Raw genomic sequence first — 11,985 nt, 5'->3', positions numbered from 1 at the left:
AAGTTGACTGGTGTTTTCTTTACAGCTTTGTAATTTTCTTGTTTTATGATGTAAAGCACCTTGAACCCCCTTGATACTGAAATGAATTATTCAAATAAACTTGATTGATTGACTTCATTGAAAGCCAACCACACCAGCTGAAACTGTAGCATATGTTGCAAATTTGATCCCCAATCCAACTGAATCTATTGGGAAACACTTTAAGTTATGGAAGATCAACTATTCTTGTTTATTCTGTAGAAATAAAATTGGACTTTAATAATGTGTGTTGAAAATTGACTGATTTTACAGAAAACGCCGGGTTTTAGCTTTAAATTAGCAACTTGTATTAAATCTACAGCCAATCTTTCCTACAAGGACTTAATCTGAATGTCATTCTTTCAGTAAATGTTTTGTTTGAGCTGCTGTGGTATATTGTATGAGATCCTCCAACCCTACACCTGTGATCTACTGACTGATTGGTTTTTTTCCAGATCATTGGCATATGTGAGATCCTCTGCAGTGGCTGCTTTGAAATGATGAAGCAGCTCTTGTTTCTTTCTTTTTCTTTTTTTTTTTTTCCCAACCCAAATCGTCACCAGGCGTCAGGTTTCAGGGTGACACCGTGATGTAAATTCACTTTCAATTGTTCCCTTTGATGTTCATTTCTTGATAGTACTGAAGAGTTTGTTGTGGTGCGGGACGCTTTGTCTGCGTGTTTACTTTGCTTCTGTATTTCCAGAGCCCTTTGCAAAGAGCTAGTATAAACAGAAGCCCAGACACATTCAGAACGAGACAAAACGTTTGATCCAAAAACCCTTTAACCTCAGCAGGCAGGCCTTTCGTCAAACATGAGTTCATTGATTGGATGATAATTAGCGGCGTTCGTTGAATACGGCTATTGTCGACCGCTAATCTGAGCGGAGTAAAAGCGAGGAGGAGGGGGATGAAGCCCCGCTGCAAAACGACTTGCGAGTGACACTGATGTCAAACACATGTTTTCCCCCGCAGCCGAACAGAAATAGACAACCCTATTTAGAGGGTTGGTTTGCATGCAGGCTCCAAGAACTGATGTTTGCAATCTGGGAGCCACAGCGGGTTTTTACATGATCAGTAATTCAAAAAGTGGTCGGCCGAGGAATTCATCTTGTGCCTCTTTGTTTTGCTGTTGCCATGCACTTGTGCTAAAATACCATTTGGTGCAAAGGGCCGCCATTAAGACAGCAGAAAGTATGTCGGACGGCGTCCAAGTCCTATCGAATGTCCAGAGGAGGCGAAACACAAATATTTTCAGTAGCAAGGAGGGAAACCAAGAGGCATTCTGGTGGACACTCAGGGTGAATAAGGGGTTTTCTGATGAGTATGTCAGGGTTCATTACAGCTGTTAGTGTCCAGATAATATCCAGATGTGGATCTGGCAGACTTGTTAAAATAGCAGTTTGAAGGACGGCGAGAGGAGGTTTGTCCAGTGGTGCTGCTGAACATCTGCAGTCATCATCAGAGTGCAAGGTGTCTTTGCTCCTGCTGTGCACTTGTCTCTCTTTATTCAAATAGTAAACAAGAACAGGAAGCTAATGAACTTTCAATTTAAGAGCCAGGTGTCCTGGGTTCGATTTCTCTCATTTATTTGGAGGGTATTTAGAGTAATACTTTCTATTTGTTGTTCCGATTTTAGATATACTGCAAGCAAACTTAGGTGAAAATGAATTTTCATAGCAGCATCGACCCTCGCAGTGAGCTGGGAGTTATTATTTTTATATTAATCCTTTGAAATATGCAGGCTTTTGTTCAAATTTATCACCATTCCAGCTATTTTAAAGTTTTAAACATTTTCTCTGAGCATAGACTTGATCAACAGAAGGTCAACTCTGACAAAACAGATGCTTAACAGTGGGCTGGGAGAGACTATTTTCATATTTATCTTTTGAAATATTCAGACTTTTGTTGAAATTGATCACCATTCCAGCTTTTCTAAAGGTTTAAATAATTTCTTTGACTGTAGACTTGATCAACAGAAGCAGCTTTTCCATTACAAAGGTGGGCAAAACTTTTTTCATATTCTGCCAAAATCGAAAAAACACAATTTCAGTTTTCATTTAATAAGAAATACAATTAAAACTGTATGTGGTAAGTTATTAAAAGTCAAGGTGGCAACTGATGTAAACAGTTACATGAAATATACACATATTATGTCAGAAGAGACATTGACGTCTTATTAGATGCGTTTCCATCGACCATATAATTGAGCAAATCGGAAATGCAAAAATAAATTTGCTTAATTGAAAGAAGGGAATTAAAAAAAAAACTTTTTGGGCTACGATGACGTGGGTTTTCGGATGTATTGAAATTAGTATTTTCTGCAAAACTCCATGGAAAAATTTATTTTGTTTTTGCATCATACGAGTCACATGATCAACATCCAGATGTTACTACGTCACCATCCCCCTCCAACTTCCTTGGAAAAGAGAAAGAAGATGACAGGATGTAGTAGGAGGATGATGGTGCAGCATGTTTTTTTAATGATTTATTGCGTAAATAAACTTATTCATCTGTGATTTTAAGTGTTTCTTATTTAATGGAAAACCACAACCACCTGTCCACACATCTTCCTTAGATGTGAGGCATATTCTTGTGTTTTCCATTTTAAAAGAGCCTAATAGAAATGGCTGTCAATTTAAAGCTGAAGTATGAAACTTTTATAAGAAAATGTTTTTGTTAAATATTTATTAAAACTCTAGCCATGTTGTGTCAGTTTGTTCAAATCTGTGAAAAGATCACAAATCAGAGCCAAGAGAAAAGTCTAAGCGCTGTCAATCAACCTCATGTAAGCACTGCTAAATGTTCTAATGGTGGACAAACAACTTATTCACCGTCATCGGTGGCCATGCTAACTGAGAGGGAGAAGGGTGAATGAGAAGCACCAGTTGGAGGGCGATTGACAGCGCTAAGACCCTCCTCCAGGCTCTCATTGGTTGTTTCTCGGCAAACAGAGGAGCTGGATTTTTTTGCATTTTATCTGTCTCACATTAAACTGCCACAACATAGTGACAGCTTCAACAAAAATATTTTTAATAAAAGTTATAGTGCAGCTTTAAAGTCATTTCTTTACTCCAGGGAAACAGGAAGTCATGGACTCCTAATTAAAAGTTACAAGACACTATGACCAGTCAGGAAATAAAATTAAAAGGCTAAAAAATATGCAGCAGTGTTATTTATTTATGTGTGGAGACAGAAAGTTCTCACGTGTCTTTGAACCTCTGTGAGAGAGCCAGGTGTCCTGCATTTCTCAGACGCGACAGACAAAAGGCTTTAACCTCCATTGTGCTAGAAGAAAAGACCTCTCGATTACCACGCAGCCTCAAGCCACATTTATTTTGATGGTCTCATTCAGCGACAGAAAAGAATGAAAGCCTTTTCTCCGCTGTAATAAAACATAAATTACGCACCGGGCTATTTATACGAAGGACATCTCTTTACTTTTTTTTAAAAGTTTCTCCTAAGACGCAGCTTCCTTTTCATTCTAACCGGACACATCTATATTTGTTTAGGAGGGCTTTGTTTACTTTTCAAGGTTTCCGGTGCTATAACAAGACAGTTGTGAGAACATTATTCATACCCGAGTAAGGTTGGATGTGCCATTATTATAGATGTGTTATTTTCACATAATCCCTCAGCTGTGTGTGGGGCAAGTCCTGGCACTGAAGCCTTCAGGAAGACAAATATATGACTGTAGAGTTTAAACGCATTTAGAAACCGCTTGTCTTTAACGCTGAGTTTGAAGCAGGACACATTTAGCGACTGACTAAAACAAACGCTGAGCGGACAGTAAGTTGTTACTGCTGGTATTCCCTTGACTCCCGCAATAGCTTCCAAGTAGTTTCCCAGGAATAATAATAATTAAAAAAAAAAAAAAAAGAGTGCGTAATGAAGTCAGACTTTTATTTAGAGGTCTAAAATTTCAGCTTCTAAACATATGAGAAATATCTGGAGCTGCGGTTCATAAGAGCAACAAAGCAGGACAGGATGAAATATGAATGTGACAGCAAGACTCAACCTTTCTCCACATGCAGGGTGAAATAAAGGAAGGTCTTGCTGGTACAACTCCTCGCCGCTGACATGAGTTATGAGGAATTTAAGGCGAGCCAAATGGAGTGGTTTTACAACACCGCTGATCGACGCCTCTCTCAATTAAACGGTGCGATTACAGCTGGGAAATGATCAGCAGAGTCTGCTGTAAGGATCGACAGGTTGGCATTTATACCATACGACTTTATTTCTAAATACAATTTAGCTGCACAAAAATAACTCTAAGAAAACCATCATATAAAACAAGAAATAAGTGCAACATTAAGACACAGATAGCTCACTCTGGGTTAAAAGCCTAAGAGAATAAAATGTGTTTTTACTTGTATCGTTTATCAATCATCATGAATTTATTAATTTTTTTTATCATGATAAGAATTTGATTAATTTCAGTTTTTCATTGTAAATTTAAAAAAAATAGTCATACAAGTATGTTTGGAAATATGTTTGTCCCATGAGAGCATCAATAAATATCAGTAAATTTGAAAATGTGTGACCGCAGCTTAGCGATATAAATCACACCGACGAAGCCTGTTGTAAATAGGAATATTTGTGTTTGTGGGGATATGCAGTCACAGCCATATTTACCGAAAAAATAAGCAATAAGCAGTTTTTGTCACTAATTTTTCACTATAGTACTACAAAATATTGCAATAAAATTCTATTTCTTACATACTACATACACTTTTTTGAAGTGATTTTGTTTTGTTTTGTCTAATTTGTAAAGAGAGAGGTTGTGATTTATTTATTTATATATTTATTTTTTTGCCACAATCACTTGTCAAAATTAACTTATCCCGTTATTTTAGGAAGGTAACACATAAATAGAGAAATATTTGACTGGTCCTGTTTCCTCTGAGAGAAACTGGCCTTTATTTGACATTGTAAATATGCTGGAAGGAAACAGAAAGTGATGGATTACTAATTAAAGTTACCTGACACTCTGATCAACTGAAAGTATTTTCTTAAGTTTCATGGCACATTTGTTTAACAGGAGTCGCTGCAGTACCAATATTCATGGCGCCAGTGATTTTGTAAGGAAAATATCTCTTAATTCCCCCCCCCCCCCCCATGAATAATTAAAGGAAGGATTTTTCTATTTTTTTTAAACGTGAGATTATGTAGTGGTAGTAAAAGATCTATTTGTTTTGATTTATTTATTTATTTTTTTACATCTTGGTAATTGTGGAGGATGCATTTAATCGGGACTGGATATGACAGAGCAGTGTGTTTCTTCTCCTGTCTCAACGGCCGAGGAGACAAAAAGCAGTGTTTTAAAGAGGGCAAAATAAAAGACATGTGAAAGCTTTTTCTTTTATATCCCTTTAATTTCCCCGCTGACCCCTCTGATATATGATGGAGGCTCTTGGGGGGTCACATTCGCAGCTCGGTAATCATTACTCCTCCGTAATAACACGGTGTGGGACTGCGAAATGAGAAGGGTTGGTACGTGCTCGGCTGTAGTTTGCTGATCTTTCAGACTTTGGACTCCAGAGTTGATGAGTCAGTTTCCAAGGCGAAGGACACACTGAAAACACTTGTTAAATAAGATCTGCAGAAGGAAGTAAATACAGCCGTGGTGCCAAAATGCTTACCCTGATGTGCACTTTGACCCAGTGACAGCGTGAGTAACTGACCTAATGTGAGCGCAACCACCAGACTCGGTGTCACGTAGTGCGCCGGGTGATTTGTGTTGCAGGCTTTCAAAGACTGAAACGCTCAGCTATATGCTCTTTAGACTAATATTGTTCTAAAGTCTACACAGGAGGATGGAAATTTTCCTGTACTGGAGGCCTGCTGGCTGGACCACACACCGAGCCGCAGTGCTGAGGCTTTCCAACCAGTGTAGCAACTATTTCAGGTTTACGTGGGCGGACGCTCCCCGGCCATCACCTTCAGTGAAATACCTTTACTACAGATCCTTTCTCAGGGTGACTCACCGGCTTCTCTTTGTGTTTCGCAAGCAGAGGGATCGACGTTTCACGGAAGGATTACAGGGACACTTCGCATGCCAGAGAGAGGAACGACCTGGTTTTGACGTCATGCACAGATCAGAGTCCTGATAAGACACGAGAGGATTCCCTCCGGTTGCTAGGAGACGGGTTTCCGGTTGTGGATAAACAACGGGGTTCCTCGTGGCACACCTGTTTGAAGTTGACACTGCCACGCTGTCAGACGTCTATCTGTTGTTCCTCGGCTATTGAGTAACCATAGTTATTTTCCATTGCGAGGAATTCGCTATAAAATGTGTGTCAATAGTGCTGCGTTGGCATGACAACCGAATAATAGTAAAAGGGGAAAAGGTGAATTGTTTATGCTCATCTGACTGTGCAGTTATACTGTAAGCAGGACAAGGTTCATTTACTGTATTTATCAGCAAGTCATGGCTGAAAATACATTTTACAGTTCCTACTTTCCCTCTATTGGTACTGCATGAAAAGCATTCATGTAAATTCTACATACCATTTATTTATTTTTATCTTTATTTAATAAGTAAATAACTCCATGTTAATAAATAACAATTGTGATAATTATTGGCGGCCCGATTATTGATCCGGGTGTCCAAAGTTTTTGCTACTTGGGCCAAAATCGTCAAATCAAAAGTATCAATAAAAACAATTGTTTTGATTGGTACAATTAATTATACCAATCAAAAGAAGTATCCACAATTAATTTATTTATATACAAGAAATTAAACATGCAATATTTTAAGTAGCTAGCTAAAGTAGTCACTGAACCAGGAAGTCCCTCATTTGCCCCTCATACATCCCCACATAAAGTTTACGTTCACATGAGTGCAAACATTGAGATAACTGGAAACAGAAGCGCAATTATACAACCATACATCTTTGATAAGCAGAAGTGGAGCCTCCTGCACAACCAGCACAAATGCTGCAAGTGGTTTCTATATGGTAAGTCGACAACAAAACACTCATCTTTTCCAGCAGCCATTGTACCATCGGAACAAATGTCCTGGAAAATCACTTGAGTTGCGAGGTGAAAGCTGCGCTCCACTGGGGTTGCTAGATAACGTAGCAGTGCCCATTTGACCCAGTGTGACTCAACAATCGGGAGGTTTTTGAAGTGGCTCATTTTCCATACACTAAAAAAACATTAACTTGCTGCCAAGATAATGTTTTTTTAAGCATTAACAGCACAAAGCTTTAAAAAACGGCCGGGTGTTGGACTGTTTGTAGAAGCAGGAGAGACACAAATAGAGGTACAAAAATATGCAAAATAAGAACTTTGCATTATACAAGCAACATTGTAATAAAGCTATGGCTTAACTCAAAGAAGGTATGTGTCTTTCTTTAATATTTAAGCATACTTTTGTGTTTACCTGCGGCCAGCGCGTCTGTTAGGAATCCTGAATCATGAGGTATGTCAGGTTTCCGCAGGTTGAATTTTCTCTGTGAATGTGTCCTTCTCATCATGTGCCAAATAGTATGTAGTCACATCCTCTGCCAAGTTTCACAGAAGCGTTCCTCAGTTAGTGGGAGGGAGCACACATTGACCAGCGGTTAGAGATGCTTAAATGATTAAGCATAGTAAGTTGGCATCCAGTCGTGCCAGGTAAGTATTTTCTACGAGGTTTTCCTCAAGTTGTCTTTCCCAGAGACCGTTTGAAAACCTGATTCAGACGAGATAAACCTAATCTAGTCTGAGTAGGAGTTGTTCACCACCCTCATACCTATCACTCAGATCAGCGCTCCCAGGCAGGAGAAAAAAACAAAACATGACACCCACACAGGGTCAGATGTGAAGATTAAGGCTGTGAACCAGACGTAAACACAAACAAAACCTCAAACTGGAGAAAACATCTTCCATATTGGATTTTCAATCAACTGTTTGCCAAAATATGACTAACGTCCTGCTTCAGATATGCAGCATTTCATGTTATGTCCTTATAAAAGCCACAAACATGTTCCAACATAATGAATTGTTTGCCAAAGTTTTCTGTATAAGGCAACACCGGTTGCTGTGAACTGTCAATCAGCTGGCTGAAAGGGTGTTTCTACTTTTTCCTTACTTACAAGAAGAAATTTGTCTTTTCATACTGACCCATGACTACAATGTTACGCTAAACTCTCGTGACTTCCAACAGGAACAGATAATTATAGTTTTAGATAACAAGACATCCTACGCACCGTACATATTTGTGATGTTTTCAAGTTGATCTTTATCTTGATTTCTAGAACAATGAAAGTTATTGCTTTAAAAAGTTTGCTTCCAGACTTGGCAAACCAGCTATGTGAGAGTTAGAAAAAAAAACAACCCTGAAAGTTAAATAAAACATTCTGATTTGATAGAGTTATGTTCCCAATGTACCAAGATCATATCTTTCACTTCTGCTATGGTTGCATGAGAATAAAAGAGTTTTTTGACAAGAAAAACTGAGGATGGCAGAGCAACACATGAATCTACCGACTGTTAGGTATCCGCAATTCTGTCTTCAAATCTAGTCTCAGAAATGAACTCTGGTTTGGTTTGTACGGAAGAGGATTAGGGCCACTGAAAAAAAAAAAAAATAAAGTCAGAAAAAAAAAATTCTCCGAATTCAGAGGGAAAAAAGTAAAAAAAAAAAAAAATTGTGGCCAAAAAAATTTTTTTTTCTGAATTCAGAGGGGGGAAAAAATCAGTGGCCCAATTTTTTTTTTTTTTTTTTTTTTTTTTTTCGTCAGAATTCAGAGGGGAAAAAAAAAAAAAAAAAAAAAAAAAACTTCCGACCCAGACAAGCAACCAGCTTCAGACCCACAGATGCGAGTTGTGGCGAACAGCTAACTAGCGTTCTGGAGAAAGATGTCTGATTTAAGTGAGTTTTTGCGTGCCAGAGGAGTCCCCGAAGCTTCCATTGCACTAATGGAAGAACAAAAGGTGAGTAAATCAAATGAGATAGTTTGGTCTCTAAATACGAACGGTTATGGCTAGTTGTTAGCATGTTTGTTAGCTTACGCGGTTATAGGAATAAGCGTGATTTACAATGTTAAATCACACAGCTGAATAAAGGATGTAACAGCTGTTGATTGCTGGAATTGTCCCGTAAGTGTTTGATGCGTTTATTTTATTGTTTTTCTGTTTGAATGTTTTATAATGAAACTAAGGTTAGCTGTATGTCAGCCACCTTCTAAATAAGATGTCTGCTGTGTTAAACTGTGTAACTTTTAGTTCAGTATATATATATATATATATATATATATATATATATATATATATTTAAAAGGAGAATGTATGACTTACATCGATCTGGTGCAAGTCATACAGCCACCAACTAAAGTGCATATCTATGTTATTTTGTCTTATGTTTGTGTTACAGTGTTTAAAAAAGTTACATTATGAAAATCACGAAATAATACAATCTTAAGGGTAACTTTAACATCGATTTGCAGTGTAAATAATTGTCCTTTCTCATCTGTTTGTGTGCAGATTGACTGTGATGTCGCAGCAAAGCTGGAAAATTATGGAGACGGAATTGCTGTTTTCCACTACTGCTGAAGCAAAAAACTGTCCAAAAAAGAAAAAAAGGCCTTCTGCTGAAGACTGTTCCCTTCTTAAAGTGAAAGAAGCTAGAAAATGTCAGATTTGGATGATATCATTAAGCTTTACTTCAGACTGTCTTTAAGTAACAAAGAAATCCTTCACATTTTAGCGCACAGTCATCATACTATATTAAGTAATCGAACTCTAAAAAGAATTTGCAGAAGACTTGGGCTGTTTAGAAGAAAGAATCAGTCCGACCTCGAAGAAGTGCTGGCTTTTGTCCAACAACAAATAATGACTAATGGACAAATGCAAGGTTATCGGTGGCTACATCTTCGTGCGGTTCAACGTGGATTTGTGGTGTCACAAGACACTGTGAGACATTTAATCAAATTGTTTGACCCAGAAGGTGTGGAACTGAGACGAGCACGACGGTTGAGAAGACGTCAGTACAATTGCAGAGGACCAAATGCGCTCTGGCACATGGATGGCTATGATAAACTAAAACCTTATGGTATTGCTATCAGTGGTTGTATAGACGGTTTTAGCCGACTTGTTTTATGGATGGAGGCTTATACCACAAACAGTGACCCCAAATTGATTGCAAGTTATTATTTGAAAACAGTTTTATGCGTCAACGGATGTCCAGAGAGGATACGTGCTGACAGAGGTACAGAAAACATTTGTGTTGAACAAATGCAGATATTTCTGCGGCGAAACCACACAGACAGTTTTGCAAGGGACAAAAGTTTCCTTTATGGAAGAAGTACATCCAACCAGCGCATAGAAGGCTGGTGGTCAACCCTCCGCAAACAGAGTGCGCAGTTTTGGATGAACTTATTTCAAACCTTCCTGGATGATGGTCACTTTACAGGAGACTTTTTGGATAAAAGCCTTATCCAATTCTGCTTTCTTAATCTTATTCAGGTAAAAGTGTTTACTGGTTCACTGTAATGTCTCTGTTTTAAAAAGTATTAAAAGCAAATCTGGTATGTTTACCAGAAATAATAAAAGCTTTTGTATATTTTACCAGTTTACATAACAGCACCTTCTCAGCACATAAGCATTAAGCACATCAGTTTTTATGTAAAATGGTTGAAATTACTTGGGAATCTGTTCCCCTACACTTCCTTAGGTATAGTTTCAGAAATAAGTTTTATCCATTAATTAATAATTTTACAATAGATTGGGGAATCATTTCACACACAGAATAAAATGTTTTGGAATTGCCATTTTGTTCTTGTTGCTTGGTTTTAATTAGAATTCACTTTCTATATCTGCTGATTAATATAAGCCTCATCTTTAGCAAAAGCTACTATTACATATTTAGTTTCATACATTTATACTCTGATGATTTTATGCAGGATGACCTGGATGATGTTGTGAACACATGGAACTCGCACAAAATCCGGCCAAGTGGAGGTGCAGTATCGGGTCGACCAGTGGTGATGTACTCATTTCCAGAGCTGCACAGGGCAGAGGATAGACTCAAACCTGTTTCTATGGAGGAGGTCGCTGTGTGTATGGAAGAGTGTACACCAAAAGGCCAATATCCCTGTGATGAAACAGTCTTTGAACTTTGTTGTCTGCTTATGGTAGAAAACAACTGGGCGCCCCCAAGAGATCCGCTTATTGCCGCTGATTTGTATATAAGGTTAAGAGAAGAAATACTTCAAAGTATTTAGCAACTTTCAGTGTGCATAAAGATAATTAAAAAAGTGTTGCTGTTTATCTCAGTCCTGCCATTGGATAGTTTTTGCATTGTCTGATAGGTGCCCTCTGCACTGCATTTAAAGACATTTTGTGAGCAAGAAAACATATTTTTGATGTCATTCTGCTAGAACATGAAAGTTTATTGCTGTTATAATTTAATTGTAGAGTTCTGATATGACCTAACATTAGTTTTCAAGGTGTTACTGTGCTGATAAAAGAAAAACATACAGTTTGGATGGCATGCTTTTATTTCCCAATCCATAGTTTGTTTTGCTTTCACACTGCTATTAGAAGAAACAATGCTGATGCAAAGTTAATTATTGTTCTATAATCAGTTATGTACCAAATGTCAATTATTTTTAAATGAGTATGCTACTTCATGGAAAATGTATTTTTCTTCAAATGCTGTTCTGTTAAGTTAAAGATATTGACAATGTATGTTTGAGATGTGATCAAAATGGCAGCACAGCAAAAAGGATGTCATAAATTTATAAACCTGTTTTCTGTGAAATACAAATGAACTTCATTGTTTTGTTCACCAAGTGTTTGCATAGTACAGTTGATAACAGATACTTAGGAATTCTTGATAAAAAGTCATATTCAATTTTTTTCTCCCTGTGAAGTTAGATAAGCCAGTAATGAGAGCAAGGAAGCTACACAGCACAGGTCACCAGGCTGGGACTCGAACCTATGATGTCCACGTGCAGGACTGAGGCCTCCATAGATGGGTTG

General features: G+C 37.9%; 1 protein-coding gene across 1 annotated transcript; it reads left to right on the top strand.

Moving 5' to 3' along the window:
- The first annotated feature begins 9,309 nt into the window (after positions 1-9,309).
- Positions 9,310-11,348, top strand: LOC148154734 (uncharacterized). The gene is made up of 2 exons (XM_088014988.1): positions 9,310-10,467; positions 10,905-11,348. Exons 1-2 carry the CDS (start codon positions 9,634-9,636, stop codon positions 11,223-11,225), a joined length of 1,155 nt encoding a protein of 384 aa, XP_087871114.1. The 5' UTR covers positions 9,310-9,633; the 3' UTR covers positions 11,226-11,348.
- Positions 11,349-11,985: the final 637 nt, after the last annotated feature.

Source organism: Poecilia mexicana, unplaced genomic scaffold (assembly GCF_051168715.1).
Source record: "Poecilia mexicana isolate PSO_F unplaced genomic scaffold, ASM5116871v1 scaffold_17, whole genome shotgun sequence".
Classification (NCBI taxonomy): domain Eukaryota; kingdom Metazoa; phylum Chordata; class Actinopteri; order Cyprinodontiformes; family Poeciliidae; genus Poecilia; species Poecilia mexicana.
This window is presented reverse-complemented; position numbering and strand designations above follow the sequence as displayed.

Bases quoted from the DNA above. Each gene is read 5' to 3' on its own strand.
- LOC148154734 (XM_088014988.1), top strand. From the start codon at position 9,634: ATGTCAGATTTGGATGATATCATTAAGCTTTACTTCAGACTGTCTTTA. The intron at 10,468-10,904 runs GTAAAAGTGTTT...GATTTTATGCAG, and splicing joins GCTTTCTTAATCTTATTCAG to GATGACCTGGATGATGTTGT.